General features: G+C 50.9%; 1 protein-coding gene across 4 annotated transcripts in view; it reads right to left on the reverse strand.

Annotated features, from left to right (window-relative positions):
• Positions 1–851: 851 nt before the first annotated feature.
• UCK2 (uridine-cytidine kinase 2) overlaps positions 852–19,286 on the reverse strand; it is a 44,659-nt gene continuing 26,224 nt past the window's right edge. For all 4 annotated transcript variants that reach the window (XM_032806181.1, XM_032806180.2, XM_032806179.2 and 1 more), the window contains 6 exons: positions 19,087–19,246; positions 17,830–17,926; positions 16,951–17,093; positions 7,610–7,707; positions 4,593–4,641; positions 852–3,916 (listed from right to left, as the gene is read on the reverse strand). In XM_032806181.1, the coding sequence (XP_032662072.1) occupies positions 3,777–3,916; positions 4,593–4,641; positions 7,610–7,707; positions 16,951–17,093; positions 17,830–17,926; positions 19,087–19,246 (687 nt within the window). In that variant the 3' untranslated portion in view covers positions 852–3,776. The remainder of the gene's footprint in view (positions 3,917–4,592; positions 4,642–7,609; positions 7,708–16,950; positions 17,094–17,829; positions 17,927–19,086; positions 19,247–19,286) is intronic.

Raw genomic sequence — 19,286 nt, forward strand, 5'->3', positions numbered from 1 at the left:
ATCTAGTCTGAACTCCTGCATAACACAGGACATAGGACTTTGAGTCAGGGAGCATACTCTTGGGCCTACTGCTATTGCACAAGCTGCAGTGGTGTGCGCAAGTCAGGTTCACGACTGGACCCCTAAACCACGTGGGAAATCTGCTCTTTAAAGTGCCATCGTTAGTCTATGGCTGCAGACCATTCTCCAGTTTGCTGAGTTGCTGGACTAGGACAGAGTTTCACATGGAAGGTGCTTTCTAGCTGTAAAAAAAACACACCAAACCAAAAAGCAAAAAAACCCCAAAGGGCTAGTCTACACTGGCAATGCTAAAGCACTGCCGCGGCAGTGCTTTAATGTGCCTTGTGTGGTCGCGGCGCTCTCCCAGCCCTCAAAACACACCACACAAGCCCACTTCTACGGGTGGCATAGCTCCCAGTACTGGGGCATGGTCTACACTGGCCCTTTACAGCGCTGAAACTTGCTGTACTCAGGGGAGTGTTTTTTCCACACCCCAAGCAAGGAAGTTGCAGGACTGCAAATTGCCAGTGTAGACAAGCCCAAAAGCTTTGATTCTGCAGGATTCTTCACAGCTGCTGATTAAATCCACCCTCCAAGCTGGGTGGATGACACCCTCCTCTAGTGAGTCAGCAGGGAGTGCTGCCTGGGTAGTCAGCCAGCTGTCAATCCACAGCCATGATTTTTCAGCATGAGAGTTTAGACGGAACAGCCCCTGCAGATGGGACTGAGGTCCAAGGCCATAGGGGCAGGCTCTCCCCTACAGAGCAGAAAGTCAGGAGAGGTCATGCAGGCCCAAGCCTGGACCACTCAGCTGGCAATCACCTTAAGAGAGGAGACAAGAAGCACCAGTATCCAGTTATTTCCTCTTTATTTAGAGGAAAGGGCAGAACAGTACATCAGTCTTGAAAGCCACCCCACCCAGGCTGAGCCTCCAGTCCCTGGTAACCTCCTCCCCTCTATAGGGCTCCAGACATTTGTTACCTAAGGGCTGGCCTCTGGCCCTCCTGGGACAACCCAGGCATCACTGGGTCTCAGGAGTAGGGAGACTGCCATGCCTCAAGAGTTTGTTGGAGGAGTTTCTGGACAGGGTGGAGGGGAGAAGGGCTTCCCATCCCACAATTAGGTGAGGAAGAGAGGGAATGGTTTTCCCCGGCAGTGCTGACTTGGGGCATCTATTCCCTTCCTTGCCCCCTTGTGGTCTCAGAGAGCTTATCACACACACCTTGACTTCCCTCTCCTCCAGCTGAACAGGGATGGTAGAAAAGCCAGCAGAAGGTGAATAATAAGCTTCTCTTTTCTCTAAGAAGCCAGGCCTCTAAGTTATTCCTCATTAGTTAGCCCAAGAACAGGACCATGCAGAAGCCTTGCAGGACTCTAGATGCCTACAGGGGGGCAAGAACAAGCCTGAGCTTTGAAGGCTCACCCCAAAGCACAGGATCCTGGTACTGAACACAGCTCACAAAGATGCTGAGTCCCCAGGGAAGCCAACCAGTCCCATGTGGGGAGCCGCTCAGGGAAAAGGAGAGCAAAGCGCCAGCAGGCTTGAGGGCAAAGGCCACAGCACAGCTCAATGGGAAATGACAAGGTTAGCACTGGGGGATTCCTCAGTTCTTAAGGGAACCCAAGATGAGCAGAAGAGACCCTTTCCAGTGCTGCTCCTTCCCCGTAAAGAACCATCCCTTTGCTCCCAATTCCCCCCAATGGAGGCTTTTGGGGGTGGGGGTGTCTTTATCACCACAGTGATATGCCCTCAAGTACAGCTGTGCCTGACAGCTGCAGCACTTGCACTAAATTGAAGTCCCATGGTCTGTGCCACATCATGGCACAGTCACTTACAGCCAGCACAGCCACCCATCCCTCGGAATGAACTGTAATGGCTTTAGTCTCCGCAGAGCTCCGTGAAAAGAGCAAGTGCTTCGGGATACATTCTCCCAAGGCAATACTGGCAGGCTGGGGTCTGAACACAGGCACATGTGGGTTTAGCACCTTCTCAGGGAGCAGAGAACTCACTCCAGGTCCAATCCAGCTCAGATCCTTAACCAAGCCAATTCTGAAGTAATTTGGAGGGCTAACACCCCAGCCCAATCAGGATGGCCCCCTCTAGACCTGCCCTCTACCATACTCCCAATAGTGGTGACTGCTCAAGTCTTCGCTTCTCTAGTAATGGGGAAAGAGGGCATGTGCCCAGGGGGCTCTGAGCGAACAGCAAGCCCAAAGCTAATTCAAGGGCCCTGAAAAGAGGTTGCTTTACCCAGCATCAGTGGGGAGAAGATCCCACCAGCCGGCAAAGAAAGCAGGTAGCAGGGAGAGTGTGGAGACAATCTGATCCTCTGGCCCAAATCCCAGCCAAGGCACTCACTGGTTTGCCGTGGAAGCTTCAAGTAGAAACTGGGCATCGGGCCAGGCTTCTCTAGGGGCAGAGGTTCCAGTCTCAGAGGGGCTTGCTCTAGGGTGGCCCAGAGTGCCAGCAGCACTAGACTCTTCACAGCCAGCTGGGCACGGGACACACACCCCCTGTGCCAACACTGCAGTGCCCTGGCATAGCATTACGCTGCAGGGTGTACTGGGAGGGGCTGCTCTGTAGCTTCTAACTCAACTGCCCTTTCTTCTCCCCGCAGACCAGCCGGGGAGCAGCCTCAGGGAAGCTGTAAGCAGCTTCAGCTCAAAGCCCGCTCAGGGAGGAGCAAGGCCCCTTCAGACAGCATGCACATTCTTAACCCCCCGCCCCAGCTCTCACCTGGCGCTCTTGCTATTTCAGCAGCTGGCCAACGGGTCGGGTCGTGCTAGGGCACACTCATGTCTATCATATTGCTCCACCCATGGCCCCAGGCCTCCCCTCTACCAAACTCCAGAAAGCTGAGGAGAGCCCCCAGACACTTTTAGCCAGACAGGCGCGAGGTGCTCCTGACATCCAGCCCTGTGGCAGGAGTCTGATGGGCCAGCAGCTGTTAATAGCCAAGCCCAGAATTTCATCCTTTCAAACCCCCTCCCCCCTCTGCATGTCAGTTCTTTGTGTGATGAATCACTCCAGCCCCAAAACCACAGCCAGCAGGAAGTCAGCTGTGGGATAGGGGCAGTGGGGAGCCTTGGCAAGGCAAGCAGCTAGCAGAGATGGGGGAAGGAAAGCAGAGTAGGAAAGAGCAGCTGAGGTTTCAGCCATTGTTCTCCCCAACTCCATCCCTCCCCATCAACCAAACCCAGCACCCTCCTGCAGAACAGGCACAGCAGCTGTGTGACAAGCCACGCAGACCAGCAGCAAAAGCATCACTGTATGCTCCACACCAAGCCTCCACCCACTCCCCCCCAACCATGGGGTGGCTACTTCTGGCTCCTAAGCCACTTGGTCACCTAGTTTGAAGCCTTTGGTGCAGTCCCCCCCCCACCCCCTACCGCACACACACTTACCAGTTTCCCACACCAGAAGCACCCATGTGTCCCCGCCCCGTCCCAGCTGCCCTCAGCAATACCAAGCCTGGCAAATACCTTATGGCAAGTAGTTTTACATTGTTCTTTTTACACAAAAATAGAGCGATTCTGTATTGATAGCTGGTTCCATGCTGGAATGGTTATTGAGCGAAGCCAGCGGTAGGCATCTCCAGCGGCATCTGGGAATCCAGATGCTCCTCTCTCATTTCCAAGATACAAAATTAAAGGCATGTGTCTCCATCTGGTTTCTTAAATATTGAGGTGGGGGTGTGATTGGACACAGTACGGACAGATCAGCTGCAGCAGAGCCCAACCACCATCCACCCCCAACCTCACGCCAATGTCCGGGGTCAGTGTGGCCGGCTACTTGACTCAGAAGGCTGCCTCTGGCACGGAGTGGTGTAGCCATTCAGACAGCTGTTGATCTGGCGTTTGCTGTGTCCTCCGTTCAGAATGTCCTGGATGTGCTGCACGATTAGGTTTATGGCCACTGGATGTGGGGGAAACAGAGCTGGGGTTAGGATTGTACAGTGTAAACAAGTCCCAAGTTACAGAAAGGTGGCCACTCTCAGCTCCCTTTGCAATGTAGTGGGGCACATGCCCGGGAGTGCCAGGCTGTCAGCACTGCAGTGAACAGTGACGACAGCCAAGTCACTGAGTGATGCTTCCCACATGCAGGCGGTGCCTCGTCCTAGCCACACAAGTCAGCGAAGTGACACTGATTCACAGCAGCTGAAGAGCTGGCTTTGCCTCTCTACTGGGACTATCCGAGTATATGTACTTCAGACATACTAAGCCACCTTTGCCTTAACGTCTCACTCCAGAAGGAGTTCACACTGCAGGAGACACGCTACTCTGAGTTACTGCCTCTTGTACTCAGACTCACACAGTAAGCTGCAGCCTGCCAGCCCACCCATGCAGCAACAGGGAGCACCTAACAGTTTCCCATGAGAGAGCACCTCCTCCAACTAAGTCTGCAGACCGTAACTGACCTTGAAAGCCAAATACGGGACTCATCACCTCACTAGGAGCCACACTGGCTCCCATCTAACCCCAGACCTGCAGGAGTCTTTGACGTCCACATGCCAAACAGCAGCCATGGCCCCATTAGTCAGTTTCCCCACATGAAGCCTCCCCATCCATTAAGGAAGAGCATCACCACCCACCTTCATTATCTGCCCCCCTGGGGATGATCACGTCAGCATACTTCTTGGTCTGTGAGAAGAGAGTGGGAGAGACCAGAGGTGTAACTGACCCAGCCTTGAAGTATTTTCATTGCTTCTGCGCCTCTGAAGATTTCATACCATAATGTAGCAGTGCCAAACCCAGTCAGGCCTCAGAAACCAATGAACCAGCCACCCCACCATGGGACATTAAAAACATATTTTGGCTTCTTTTCATTAGTTCTTGTTTGAGCTTTAGGCTACACTCCAAGTATGTTTTCATGCTTTTCTCCACAACCATGGAGGCCACAAAGTTTCATTAGTAAAAGTTGTGATCAGGTGAGAATCTCATGATTCCGGAAGTTGGTGCTTCAAGATAAACATCCCACCAAAGATCACCAGACTCGCAATAAGGGTCACAGGAGTTGACAAGACTGAGTTGCACAGGGAGTTTGTGGGGAGAGGCTACCAACTAGTTTGTTTAGATGGATTTCAGTGTTGCTTACACTATCCTTCTGGAAGGTTAAGGATGCAGCATCCTACTCTTTGCTGGCTCATCCCTTCCTTCCCCACAATGCCAACAACAGCTTCATCCCCATCTTGGCATTTAGCCTGGAGCACAGTGAAGCCATCCACACTGCACTGCTATCAACAACAAAACCAGTGCACCGGGCCAAGCATCTAAGAGTTCTCATTGCTGCAGGATCTGCCCTGCACAGCCACCGCGGGGGCTCCCAGAGGCGGTGGCCAGGCTGTGGAAATAGCCTCTCCCCATAAACTGCTACGTTATTCATGGCTTTAGATAATGGCAGTTTGAGAGCCCATTACAGTCTAGCTCTGGCTCTTAGTGCTTATCTACACTGGCACTTCACAGCGCTGCAGGGGCATGAAAAAAAAAAAACACCCGAGTGCAGCAAGTTTCAGTGCTGTAAAGCGTCAGTGTAGCCAGTGCACCAACACTGGAAGCTACGCCCCTCGTGGAGGTGGTTTAAAAAAAAAAAGGCTGGGAGAGCTCTCTCCCAGCGCTGTGCCATGACTACACAAGCCACGTTAGAGCACTGCCGCAGCAGCACTTTAGCGTTGCAAGTGTAGACTAGCCCTAAGACAAGGTGAGGAAAGGAATATTGTTTATTGGACCAACTTCTGCTAGCGAGAGATGTTTCAGAGCCACACAGAGATCTTCTTCAGGTCTGGGAAAAGTACTCTAAGCGTAACAGCTGCATATAAGAGCAAACAGATAAATGTACATTAACTACTTAAGCTAACCTACCTGTTCGCTCTGATATTTAGTTGCGACACACTGCCTACCTTTCCCACACCCGAAGAGCTCTGCGTGGCTCGAAAGTTTCTCTCATATCAACATCAAATGATCCAATAAAAGACATTACCTCCCCCATCTTGTCTCTCTAGGATCTTGGGACTGACATGGCTACAAGAACACTACATAGCTATGGATCTGTCAGATTCCAGTCATGGGGATTCCCTCCCAGCTTGTCTGACCCGGAGCTTGTTAGGAGATCAGCACCAGGATCGCCAGCGCTTACACCAGGTTGCCTGTTCTGCACTGCATGCAAGTAGAATAGCTGCCCCTTGAGCCATGAGCTTAGAGCAGGGGGTGCAGATCAGTCAGAGGCAGGATTCACCAGGGCAGGAAGAGAAGAGATGTTGCTGCCATCTCTGTTGCGCACTCTTCTCCCTGCAGGACCATCAGCAGATGAGGGCAGCAGTGACACTTTTGCTGGGGATCGATGATCAGTAGAGGAGTGCGCCAAGGTGGCTAGAATACAGCTTCTTGCCTGCTTTCTGGAGTCAACTACCTACCCTTCCTGCCAGGCCTCTACACCCTCCCCTGACTCTATCAAGGAAGGCGCTAGACTTGGCTCCCATGACAGGTCTGCTCCACTCCATGTCTCTCAGAAGCCAGTGATGACTGTGTGTGACAGCAGATAGCTGGGAAGGAGGGTCCAACCCTGGACTGTCCCAGAGCCTCCTTAGCCAGGCCTTGCATCCCCAAGGGACCCACTAATGTAGCTCTCTCTCTGGAGCAAAGCAAGGCTCTGCCCCACCCTTTCCCTCCCTGGTTTGAGGAGAAGGAAATGCAGTGCTGGGAATAGGAAAGAAACAGTTAAGGAGGAGGGTGGTCAAATGGTTAAAGCACTTGACTGAGTCAGGAGTTCTGGGTTCTATTCCCACCTCTGCCACTGACTGACCTGCGATCTTGGGCAAGTCATCTCAGTGTCTTGTTTCCCCCACGTGCAAGCAGGTGATAAAAATCCTTCCTGGCCTGTGGTGCTTAGATGTGCTCTGTGGGGCAGGGTCTGTCTCTTACTAGGCACATGGCCAGTATCTAGTGCAAGGGGGCCCTGATCTTTTTGTTCCAACTCTCTAGGTGCTACCACACAGACTGGCAACGTGGGCTCCTTGTGTTCACCTCCCAGGTCCCCCGCTCTCCCTCTGCCTTCCCTGGGAGCCAAAACCATCTCCACCTCCACTGGCAGCACCTGAAGTCACTTCAATTCTGATTCCAGGAATCTACAGCTGGCACCCAGCAAGCTCTTCATTGGCTTTGTAGCCAGCCAGAAGTGGGACCCCAGGCCAAGACTTGCAGCACAGAGCTCAGTCCCCTGCCCCCCTCCTTTTGGGCCATCCAGAAGGCATGAGTACTAGCTGCCTTCCAGGGGTGGGGAAGGGAAAAATCAGCGTGTCCCAGCACACCCACGACAGCCTGTAAGCCACTGTGGCTGCAGCTTGTGCATAGCCCCAAGTAGGGACGTCCCCTGCTGCTGCTGCTGCATCCAGCCAGAAATCCCAGCCACAGGGAAGCGACCATTGAGAGCAACAGATTCTGTGCCCTGCCATGCAACCATCTGTGCCTGAAGGGAGAGAATGCAGTGTCCAGGCTGGCGCTACCCTGAGTAAAGTGACGCTGCTGCCTGGGTAGGGCAGGCCCCAGCGAGAAGAGGGCTCCCAGTCAAGGGGCTCCCAGCCGTTTCGTGGGGTGGTTGTTTTTCCTCACTCACTGGCAAGCAGAATTCCTCAAAGGCTGGTTTGACGAAAGTAATGTACTGAGACAAGATTTGCTCAAGGTCCCGGCCTCGCTCGCTGATGTCTCGTAACACTAGGAGGAGAAAAACAAGGCAGTCAGGAGCCAATTGCATGGGCCAAAGCATCCCCACCCCTGTTTCCCAGACAGGCTCCTTTCCCAGCACTCTTCAGGCCACACCCCAGGCAGGCTAGATGGCTCTCAGTTTAATGCCATTTGTTGCAAGAGCTCCTGATAAGAGGGGGCTGATATTACAGGCCTGAGCCAGGCAACATGGAGCAGGCTGTGAATGTTCCCCCCTTCTAGGTCTATCAGTGCACAGCATTCCAGTCCTGCCTCCAGAGTTCGCCCAATGCACCAGTCACAGCCTACAGCCCTGATGCTACTACATTACTGAGGCCCCCCACAGCTCTGCTGATGCCCCTCACCCCTGACCTGCAGCCCCATTATTCCAGTCATAGGCCCCTCACACAGATCTGTGAATATTGTTAAATCCTGCACTGACCCCCAAGGCAGGGAGACTCAGAAGCCGAGGCTAACAGTTCCACAGCAGCTTTTGCATTGTAAACTGGATAGTTCTACCTGGGGGGCAGGAACACAAGGGTGGTGGCTCTCAAACCAGACAAGTGAAAGCTACCCCACTTCCCCACCATGAACAAGCCACTGCCTTGCTATCCTTGTGGGAGACGGGTGATAAGAGAAGGTTGAATGATGCTTGGGAGTTCCAGGACTCATTCTGGACCAATCCCATCCTTCCCCACAAACTCCTGGTAGGTATCAGGAGAGGACAGTCTCCACCTTCACCTGGTGGTGAGATAGCCGGGCCTTGCCTGCACTGGAGATTCCTGCTGACTCCAGTAATCGGCTGTAACCGCCTCAGGGAAGACAAGAGAAACAGATTCACACCAGTGCAGCTTCCGTCTCCCTCCTATGCAGGAGTCGGGCTCTGCTGGAGTAGAGTGGCTTTGCCCCTCTACATGAGGGACTGGTCCTGGTGCAGCCAGCTGATGGCTGAAGCTGGGGCAAACCCACAGAGCAGACAGTGCCAGGCTCTTTTCAGGAAGAGCTTGAAGGAACTTCTCCCCCAGCATGCCAGGGCAGCATGGAGCAGGCTGCTCACAGCACCAGCCAGCTGGCTTTTTGTGACAATTGTCAGCCGCCTCCTCAGGGAGCCAGTCACTGGCCCAGTGCTGTCAGCAGGCAAAGCAGCATTGTCTCTCTAGGCTAGTTTGGAGCTGACCCAGCAGCTCTGATGATCTCTTTTCCTGCTTGTGCTTGGCTGTCAGTTCCGAGACACGCCTTTCGCATGCCATGGGATCCTGGGTGGGAACAGGAATCGGCAAGCCTGGCATCTGCTCCTGGCCTAGACACCAGACCGGCCCCATTCCAGGCTGCTCCTACTGACGTCTTCCCTCTCCAAAAGCTTCATAAAACCCAGCATAGATTTTCTGAGCAGCACACAATAAATGGGCAAGAAGAGGGAGAATTTAGCTTTCCTGGTTCCATGCTGCACTCCCTGGCCTGAGGGGGAGAAAGCCTGTATGAAGGTCACACACAACCCCATGCATGGTGGGGTTTCTACAGTTCCCTTTTAAACACAAAGGAGTTGATTAACCATTGCTCAGAGCCAGACAGATCCTCGTGCTTCAGGGCATAGACTGACCATAGCTAACAGGGGATAGGAAGAAACTTTCCCAGGGCAGTTTATCCTTTAAACTCACACTGTGGGGTGCTTGCACCTTCCTCTGAAACAACTGGCACTGGCCACTGTCCAAGACAGGATACTGGACTAGCCTGATCATGGGTCTGTTTCTGGGTGGCAGTTCTTCTGCCCCACATGCCGGGTGCTTCAGCATACAGGCTACAACTGTAGGGAGTCCAGCACCCTCAGACTTACCACAGTGTCAGCCATGATACTCTGAATAGGTGAGGCACCCTCAGGATAGGTAGGGAGGGTGTCCAAGAAGACAGGGGAGGCTCCAATTCTGTTTCCACAAGGCTCCTCCCCCGAGGAACTGGGCTTTACAGTAACTCCTCATTTAACATCTTCCCGCTTAATGTCGTTTCGAAGTTATGTTGCTGCTCCATTAGGGAACATGCTCGTTTAAAGTTGTGCAATGCTCCCTTATAACCTCATCTGGCTGCCTGCTCTGTCCACTGCGTGTAGAATTCTGTGGGAGAGCTCTGCCTCCTCCTCCTCCCTCCCAGCGCTTCCCCTGCCACCAAACAGCTGTTTTCTGGCACTTAAGACTTTCTAGGAGGGTGAGGGAGGAGCAGGGACGTGGTGTGCTCTGGAGAGGAGGTGGAGTAGGGGTAGGAAGAGGTGGGCCTGGAACATCCCCTGGCAAAGCTGGCACCTGTCCTTCTGGGGGCGAAGCTGCTGCTGTACAAGGTGCTTCCTAGTGTCCTTGCCTGCAGCAGGCTGTGCCTGTGTGGGGTAAGCCGGGGCACCTCCCGACTCCAGTACAGTACAATGCTTTTTGTCTACCCAGAAAAAATTTCCTTGGAACCTAACCCCCCGCATTTACATTAAGTCTTATGGGAAAACTGGATTAGTTTAACATCATTTCACTTAAAGTTGCATTTTTCACGAACCTAACTACACTAAGTGAGGAGTTAATTTACCTGCCACCATGGCTATTCTTTTATTTCTAGTGGTCTATGCGCTTTGCTGATGCACAATTCACACCCATCCAGAAAGCCTGATATACACGTAAGAACGAGGAGGGCTGGCAAAGATCAGATCAGGCCTGATGCATCTCCCATCAGAGTCCCTGTAGAGACTCCTTTGTAATGGGGCTGATAGTCTCCTGTCAGTCAAGGAGTAGTATCTGGAGCAGCTGGCCAGTTCTGTGATCTGGCAGCAGAACCACTCTTAGCAGAAAGAGCATGATGCAATTTACAAAAACCACAAGTCCCAAATTTACTGCTCCAGCCCGTGCTAATCCAGGATTCTGGGCTCTGGTTCCCACAGTAACATTCGATTACAGTAATGTCTCATGAGTGGGCTGCCAGATCCCACTACATCAGTGGTTCCCAAACTTTAACAACCCGCGAACCCCTTTCACTAAAATGTCAAATCTCTTGAACCCCCTCCTAAAAAATGAACGTTTCCATGGATGCTCTCTCTTACCTGAGGATAAAGTATAAAAGCAGTAATCTTGGAAGTATAAAATTGGTTTTTATGACATGATTATTACACACTATATTAATCATTACAGTATTACATTATGAAAACGGCAACACTCTTCCAAGATCTCAGGTTCATAGCTTGTACCACTTTGATTAAGCCTGTTATAAAACAAGGCTCCTAGATTTCATTAAGGAGTATCAGATGTGAAACAGCATGAAGGTATTTAAGAAGCCAATTCGGAGTTCCTCCAGCACAAGAATTCAGGTCTTGAGCAGTCCAGGCAAACAATGCATGTTACACAAAGCTTAAACTTGTTCTTCATAATAATTTATGAAATACTAGCTGCCTATTTAATTTTAAAAACAGCAAAAAAAATCCATCTTCCTTTCAGTTTCTTACAAGGAGTGTTGAAGTTTAAGTCTCCTCAGTGTGATAGATATGCTTGCTTTGATCTGCATAGCTCTTGGAAGTCCCCAGAGCTCTGGGCTGCTGGCCCTGTGGTACCTGGGATCCCTAGGGACAGCTCTGTCCGCCATTAGAGAATTCCCCCCCATGAGAACCCCCTGTAACATTTTGTGAACCTCCAGGGGGTTCCCAAACCCCAGTTTGGGAACCACTGCACTACATCATCCTGCCTAGTTTCTGCAGTTCAGAGGTTACAGCCAGAAAGGACTATTAGTCACCAGCTCTGGCTTTCTGTGAAACACAGCCATTGGATCTCCCCCCACATCCCATTCCTGGTTGAGATAAGTACATGCTTGGTCATTGATCAGGGAAGGAGAGAAACAAGGCTGTGACTGGTGCTTTCCACAATGCCTATGAAAGGTAACACACAGAAAGCTTTTGGGTGGTCAATCCTTTTTTTTGGGAGGAGCTGCTCTCCAGTGGGCCTGCTGGTCTCCAGCCAGCCATATTGCAGGGCTTTAGAAGCGGGGGTGGGGTGGGGGGAGAAGAGGAGGAAGAGAGATATTGAACACGAACAGTTCCTAGTCACTGACTTTTACCGATAGCAAGGGCTGCAAGAGGGTAATCGAGCACCGATTTGATGATCGTTATCTTTATGGGCTGTCTGTTCATCACTTATGATTTCTTGCTTCCAGGGCTCCATTAGCCAAGACCGATAAGCCCCACTAACACACCCACCTCAGCGATCAGTGAGGTCTTTCCAAATCAGCTGGCTCAGTTTCTTCATTGAGGTGGTGGTGGTGTGTGTGTGTGGGGGGTCACTCCTTAGTTACTATCATTGGGGTGAGGGACATTTCTCAGTTCCTAGCACCAGAAAGAACTATAGCTGGATTTTAAAAAGGGATTGGATAATTGTAAGACCAATAATGCTAGAAATCACATGCTAAGACAAAGGTAACCAAATCTCATGTTTCAGGGCATGAGCCGATTGCCACAGTGGTCAGGCAGGTTTACAGTGATCCTATATAAAGTACTGCACTGTCAGCCAAATACAGGTGATTTTCACCTTTGCTTGGGACATGAGACACAGGCCATCTACAGAGGTGGGAGATGCAACTGGACAGATGGCAAATCCTAGATCTCCAATATCATGACCACTGGTTAAGGGAGACTCGTTTTGTAAGGTCCATATACAGTGTATGTGACCTGCTAGTTCTCCCTCCCCCACAGCAGTGACTGTACTGTGACCTCCCTGAATGAGGTCATGTGGAAGCAGCAGGCTGGGCAGAGAGGAGACAGATGGGTGTAAAAAAAAAAAAAAAAAAAAAAAAAAAGTAGCATTCATCAGCAATGACGACATCTTAGCTACTGACGAGACAGTAACGTTGGCTTGATAGTGGGAGGTATCCTGGAGTATCTCTGCTCTAGCTTTCTCGGCCAGCACTGAAATCCCATCTCAGACGCAGGATAAACACATCTCTGGAATTCTACAGAGACACCTACTTGTGCTGGGCAGGCCTTCCCTAGAGTCCCTTAATGGAGTTCTACTCTAGTGTCCTGTTTTGTCTATACTCAGCAGAGGGGTAAGTAAGCTGGTATGGGCCGCTATGGCATACTGGCAAGAGCCAGCACACTGTGCCAGACTGGACTGGCTTCCCCAGGTTGGCAATTTAAAGGGCTCGGGGCTCCCTGAAGCGGCCAGAGCCCTGGGCCCTTTAAATCGCCACCCAAGCCCCGCTGCATGAGCCCGAGGGTAGCTGCGGCAGGGCTCGGGAGGTGCTTTGAAGGGTCTGGAGCTCTGCTGCGGTAGCAGTGGCCAGGGCCCAGGGGTGATTTAAAGGGCCCAGGGCTCCGGGACTCCCAGCTGGTAGTCCTGGGGGTGATTTGTTGAAGGCCACACCCCCTGCCCAGGACACCAGTAAGTCCTTTCACTTACTTTCACCCCCTATACTCAGACACCTCAGCTGAGATTTCCAAGGCTGCATACATAGGGCCCTGTGTAAAGCACATCTTTAGAAAACTCGTGACAGCATGAATGAGTGTTCAATTTCACAGTTTGCACAAAATGAATTTTACAAACAAAATGTAGTCTATTAAGACAAAACTATTTAAAATATTGTTTGTGGGCATTTTCACAATTTCCATTCCCTCTGGGCAATCATGATTGACACAAGCTTCTAAGCACAGGGGATTTAAAGACATCTATTAAAAAGGTGTGTCTTTAAATCCCTTAGGTGACTCAAAAAAAACAAAAAACTTGACGAGCATTTGCCAGTAGATGACATCCCATAACCTCTTGCAGACCCTGTGGTGTCAAAGTCCTCCCTACACTGCATGGAGAGGCATCCTAGCAAACAGTTGGTTTTAAGGCCTTAAATTTGCAACACAGCTCCCACTGCAGCTGGCTCTGGCTGTCAGCTCTTACAAAATGCAATACACAGCACCACGTCTTCAGCCCAGGTCCTTCCTGTCTGTCAGTCAGTCACACACCTCTTTTCTCCAGGGTGGCCAGGAAGCAATGAGTGTGACAGCAGCACCAGTTTGTCTGCATTTCCCCAATGCCATCCTGCAACTTATGTTTTGTAGTTAACACTAAACCAGGCCTCTCCACCACCCTGCACCACCAGCCACAGAGCAGTGCTGCCCATGGTCCCTTTTTGCTCTATAATGCCCAGCCTCCGCTGAGTGCACATGTGGTAGCCAGTCTTCTGCTTCCTACATGCAGCGCTTGCTCCAATCAAGACCTTCAAAAAGACTATGAGCTGTGCAAGAGCCCCGCTCAGCTTCTGGAGCAGTTCAAGCAGAGCTCATGTCCACAGCCTATGGACAGCAGCCCTACATCAAGCACTGCCAAGTTAGAGGACTGGGAACCATACCAAGGGACTAGAGTCCTAGTACAATAAGGTTCATGTTGTGAATTGTGCCTCCGCGGCTCTTCAAGTCATTGGTCTGAATCACTTTGAAGGAAATCCCTTTCTGAAAGGGCAACTATCCCAGCTCCTCTTCGACAAGGTCCCTCACCAAAGTAAGCAGTCATGGGATGAGAGGGGAGGTCCTCTCATGGAGCAGTAACTGGTTACATGATAGGAATCCATGGTCAGGTTTCAGACTGGAAAGAGGTAAACAGAGTCCTCCAGGGATCTCTACTGGGACCAGTGCTATTCAATATATTCATAAGTGAAGTGGAAAAGGGTAAAAAGCAAGGTGGTAAAATTTACAGACCAGTACAAAAATTACTCAGGATATTTAAGCCCAAAGCAGACTGCAAAGAGTTACAGAGGGATCTCACAAAACTGAGAGACTGGGCAACAAAACAGCAGATGAAACTCAATGTTGATAAAAGCAAATGCACATTGGAAAACATAATCCCAACTATACGTACAATATATTGGGATCTGAATTAGCTGTTACCACTCAAGAAAGATCTTGGAGTCGTTGTGGATAGTTCTTTGAAAGCATCCTCTCAGTACTCAACAGCAGTCAAAAAAGCTAACCGAATATTAGGAACCACGAGCAAAGGGATAGATAAGACTGTAAATATCTAATGACACTGTTTCTCTCTGGTACACCTATACTCTGAATACTGCATGCAGTTCTGGTTGCCCATCCCAAAAAAAGATGAATTGGAAAAGGTACAGAGAAGGCAACAAAAATGATTAAGGGCATGGAACAGCTTCTATATGAGGACAGATTAAAAAGACTAGGACTGTTCAGCTTAGAAAAGAGACAAAGGGGGGATATTATAGAGGACCATAAAATCATAAGTGTTATTTACCCCTTCACATTACACAAGAACCAGGGGTCACCTGATGGTGTTGACAGACAGCAGGTTTAGACAATCATAAGGAAGTACATCTTCAAACAATGTACAGTCAACCTGTCGAACTCATTGCCATGGGATGTGGTGAAGCATAACTGGGTTCAAAAAAAGAACTAGAGAAGTTCCTGGAGGATATGATCCATCAATGGTTATTAGCCAAGATGATTAGGGATGTAATGTGATGCTCTGGGTGTCCTTAGCCTCTGACTGCTTGGAATGGATCAGTCAAATATTGCCCTGTTCTGTTCTTTCCCTCTGAAACAGGCCACTGCTGGAAGACAGGATACTGGGCTAGATGGATCATTAGTCTGACAGTCTAGCTGTTCTTATGTAACCCATCCAGAGTCAGCCCAGACTGTCGATACTAAGCAAGGAGGCTAAGAGCAAAGAGGGCTGACTGCAGTAGGAGTAGCCCACCACACACACACACACAGAGTACTGCAGCCCCATGTGCTTGGAGCCAGAGTCTGGTGGTTCTAGTGCTCTCAGTGGTACTGCACGGGTTGGGGAGGAGGAGTTTCTTCAATTCCAGGAATTGGCAATATGGTAACCAGAGCACCCAACTGACCTGCCTGCTTCATCCCAATTGAAAAACACATGACCTCCCTCAACTCCAGTCCTTCCATTGCCCCATCAGAGTCCAGCCTCCACAGCAGGCCAGCTCTTGCCATTAGCATTACTAATAGAGTGGCAGTGGTTGTCTGGGGACAGAAGTGGCAACAGGACTCCAGGGAGATACATTAGTGTTAAATACGCCTATTACTCCCCAAGTTCTACAGGTAGCTAAGACAGACAATCCAGTGTCACAAGACCTTCACCTCCCAAATTCTGTGTGTCCCTATTCCCAACCCTCAACTGCCCTGCCATGCCCCCTCCACAGTCAGTTCTTGGCCAGTGTTCATAGCCTGAGCTGACTGGGCCGCGGGAATCCTGCCAGGCAGGCCCTTCAGCTCCCAGAAAACACTGCACCCAAGGAAATCAATTTTGGAAGTGACCCCCAAGCCCTCTGCTCCCAACGAGCACTAGGCACGAGAGGAGTTCCAGGATGCAGTGATATTAGCCATCATGTTGTAAGGAGAGACTGTTAGTGCAAGCCCTTAGAGACAGCCCCTTATCCACCCAAAGCATGAGAAGTATCTGCAGAGACTCTACCTTCCTATAGGCACTCCCTGAGCTTACACAGCCCATCCCCACCTGCCATGCCCTCTCCTACACAACAGGCCTTGCACTTGGAACTAGTCTTTAAACAGCTTTGCCGTACTGCTGCTTTTGGCACCCCATGACTGGCAGAGAACTGGCATTCCAGCCATCTGCACTGAAGGGAATCTATAGGGCCACTGCAGCTAGGAACAGCTCTCTCAGAGCAGCTTCCACAACAGAACTGAACATCTGGTCTGGAATCCTGTCACTCATGCTCACCAAAGCCAGCTGCTTCAGGAAGCATAAAACCCACACAACCCACTACCACTTGGGATACAGGGCAGGAGTTTCCTGATGCCAACTGGGGGTTGATTTAATACCTGGGATCACGAAGGCCAAGTGCCCTTTCATTTTGTCTAGTTAGAAGTCACAGAAGATGCCTGGAGCTGGCCCTGGCCCTGGATGGAAGAGCACCAGCTCAGCAAGCAGGTGCTTGTGGCAGCCAAGGGGAAGGGGTGGCATGTCAGGCTCTTCGGCAGCAATTCGGCAGTGGGTTCCTCGGTCCCTCAAGGGGGGGGGGGGGGGGGAGGACCTGCCGCCAAAGAAGAAAGTGGCGCTATGGAGCTGCCGCCGATTGCAACTTTTTTTTGTTTTCGTCCCTTGGGGCAGCAAAAACCCTGGAGCCGGCCCTGCTTCCATCAATCCAATAGACCAATCCTGCTTCAGAATCTCTTTGCCTTCAGTGTTTCACAGAAGCAACTCCCCAAATCAGTTATGTATCAGGTAGCATCTTTCTACCTGGCTAGCGATGCACCCTCACCTCTGCGGGACAGCCGGGTGTCTGCGTCTGTGTCCACAAACAGCTTCATCCGGAAGAGATCCCGGACCTCCTGGGTGTAGAAGGCCAGGATGCCCTCGAAGAGCACCACGTCAGCTGGGTACACCGTCACTGTCTCCTCCTTCCTGCACAAGAAAGGCATGTGAGAGCAAGAGGAAGAGCTGCCCTAATGAGAGGAGTGTTGGGGCTGGTGGCTTCTTGACCCAGCTTTCCCCACTCCACCCCATCCCAGTATGGCAAAGCTTAACCAGGGAATCCAAAAGCTATAGATGCTCTTTCCTAAAACATGGTGAAAGGAGGGAGCAGGCTAGACCTTCCCTCACTACCACCACCATGTGCACATCTCTCTCCAGCAAGCAGCTGCTGCATGCAGGAGTCAAACTACTCAGTCATGCTCAGGGACCCACCCACCCCTTCCAGTTCCTCCAGCAGAAGAGGCAGGTGTCCTACAGACAACAGCCTCATTTGCCATGCTGCATTCCCCAAGCGCTTTATGAAGCAGCGATCCTGTGGGAAATAGCACGTGATTGTACAGCAACAGAGTTTAGGTTGTGTGGCTAACCTACATTCTGGCATTTATTTTTTTTATTTGAGTGCTTGACTTTGTAACCCTTATAGCCTAGGGTGTTTTTGGCATAGGCTATTCAGCTCAAGCATTTGGGAGATATATAGTGCATATAAGAGTTGGCAAAATAAAGATGCCTTCTCCAGAAATAGCCTATATTGCTGGTTTCTGCTCAAGAGATCATTGCTTGGGGTGTCAGGGGAGGGAGGGTGCCGCAAACGAGGATGGACAGGGCTGCATCCCATGCTCCCGAATCAGAGCAGCAGGTGCAGAGCAAGGCAGGAGTAGTGTCTTACCTGGAATGGGAAACAAAGTCATAGACAGGAATCTGGACTGTCTTCCCTTCCATGATCTCTTTGAGTGTTTTGACGATGAGCTCGTTGTCAAAGGCATCTGAGGAGAGACAAGCTGTTATGAAGGCTGCCTGCCAACCTCTGCCCACATACATCTTGGTATTTCAACCTAGTCAGAGTCCTGGCTAAGCTAAACATTGAGGAGTGCAGGCAGGCAGATTCATGCTGCCTCAAGGCCTGAGCACTATTGGGCCAGATCCCAGCTGGCGGAAAGAAGCAGAACTCCACTGAAATCAGTGGGGCTATGCTGCTTTACACCAGCTGAGGATCCAGCCCTGAAGATCAATAGAATCTTTGTACTGATTTTGTTTAAAGCCAAGACTAAAGAGTGAGTTTCCTCCCGAACCCCAGCCCCTTGAAGACTGGAGCGGCCTTTTATCCCTGAACAGCTCCCTCCCACAGCTTCACAGAAAGGGCTCTGTTAGCAAGGCAGCCTGTTGCCCAAGGCAGCTGGGTTTTGGGTGAGGCGGTTCTGGAATTTCCCACCAGCCCATTAAGCAGTTGAAAGAGTCTCTGTTGTAGTAACAGGAATTGGGTTTCCTTTGTATTTAGTCCTAGTCTGTTTTCTAGATAAATCCTGCTCAGTAGGGTACCTTCCGAGAGGGGAGGGCTTAGGGGAAATCAAGCACCAGTTTGAGCTACTCCCCTGCCCACTCCACCATCATTACATGCCAATCAGTGATCTGCCTGGAAAGGATGGAAGGCTGAGTTGGCTCTACTAGCACCTTCTTGGGGTTGGAGTAAGTCTTAAAATTCCAGCCTTTAAGGAGATGTTTCAACTCTACTCTCCTTGGGCAGCGTTCCCTCTGTTTGGGCAGTGCGCTGAGCACAGGCAGCTACTTTTCAGTGGTGCAGTTTGCATAGATTCTGCAGAGCGCTCTAGGATCTTCAGGATGAAACTGGCTGTAGAAGTGCAAATAATGTTATAGGATGGTGCAGCCATCTCTTGGGACCAGGACAAGACCCAGGTTCATTTCACTAAGAACCTAACCAGGATATGACAGCTAGTCTCAAGCAAGCCAGTGCATTGCATCACTACCCGCCCACCCCACATTAAAGCAGTGGGGCAAGAAGCTAGGTCTCTGGCATTACCAAGAGGTTCTGTGCCAGTAGAATTAAAGGAATGACTCAGATCAAGAGAGGTGTCACTGAAGCCCTACACAGCCCAACACCTCCTCCCAAGAATCAGGCTCCATTCACCTGGGTGGTCAAAGTTGAACTGGCCCTTGAGTGCCTTGGACTTCTGCTCAGAGGTAAGGACCCGATAGAAGCTGTCTTGACTCAGGATCACCACCTGCTTCTGGCGATAATCCACTTCATTCTGGCCCAGTAGCTGGACGATTCTGGCACAGACTGATGACTTCAGGCGATGTAGCAAGGGGGAAAATGAAAGGAGAGAG

This window comes from Chelonoidis abingdonii, chromosome 7 (genome assembly GCF_003597395.2).
Source record: "Chelonoidis abingdonii isolate Lonesome George chromosome 7, CheloAbing_2.0, whole genome shotgun sequence".
Classification (NCBI taxonomy): Eukaryota; Metazoa; Chordata; order Testudines; family Testudinidae; genus Chelonoidis; species Chelonoidis abingdonii.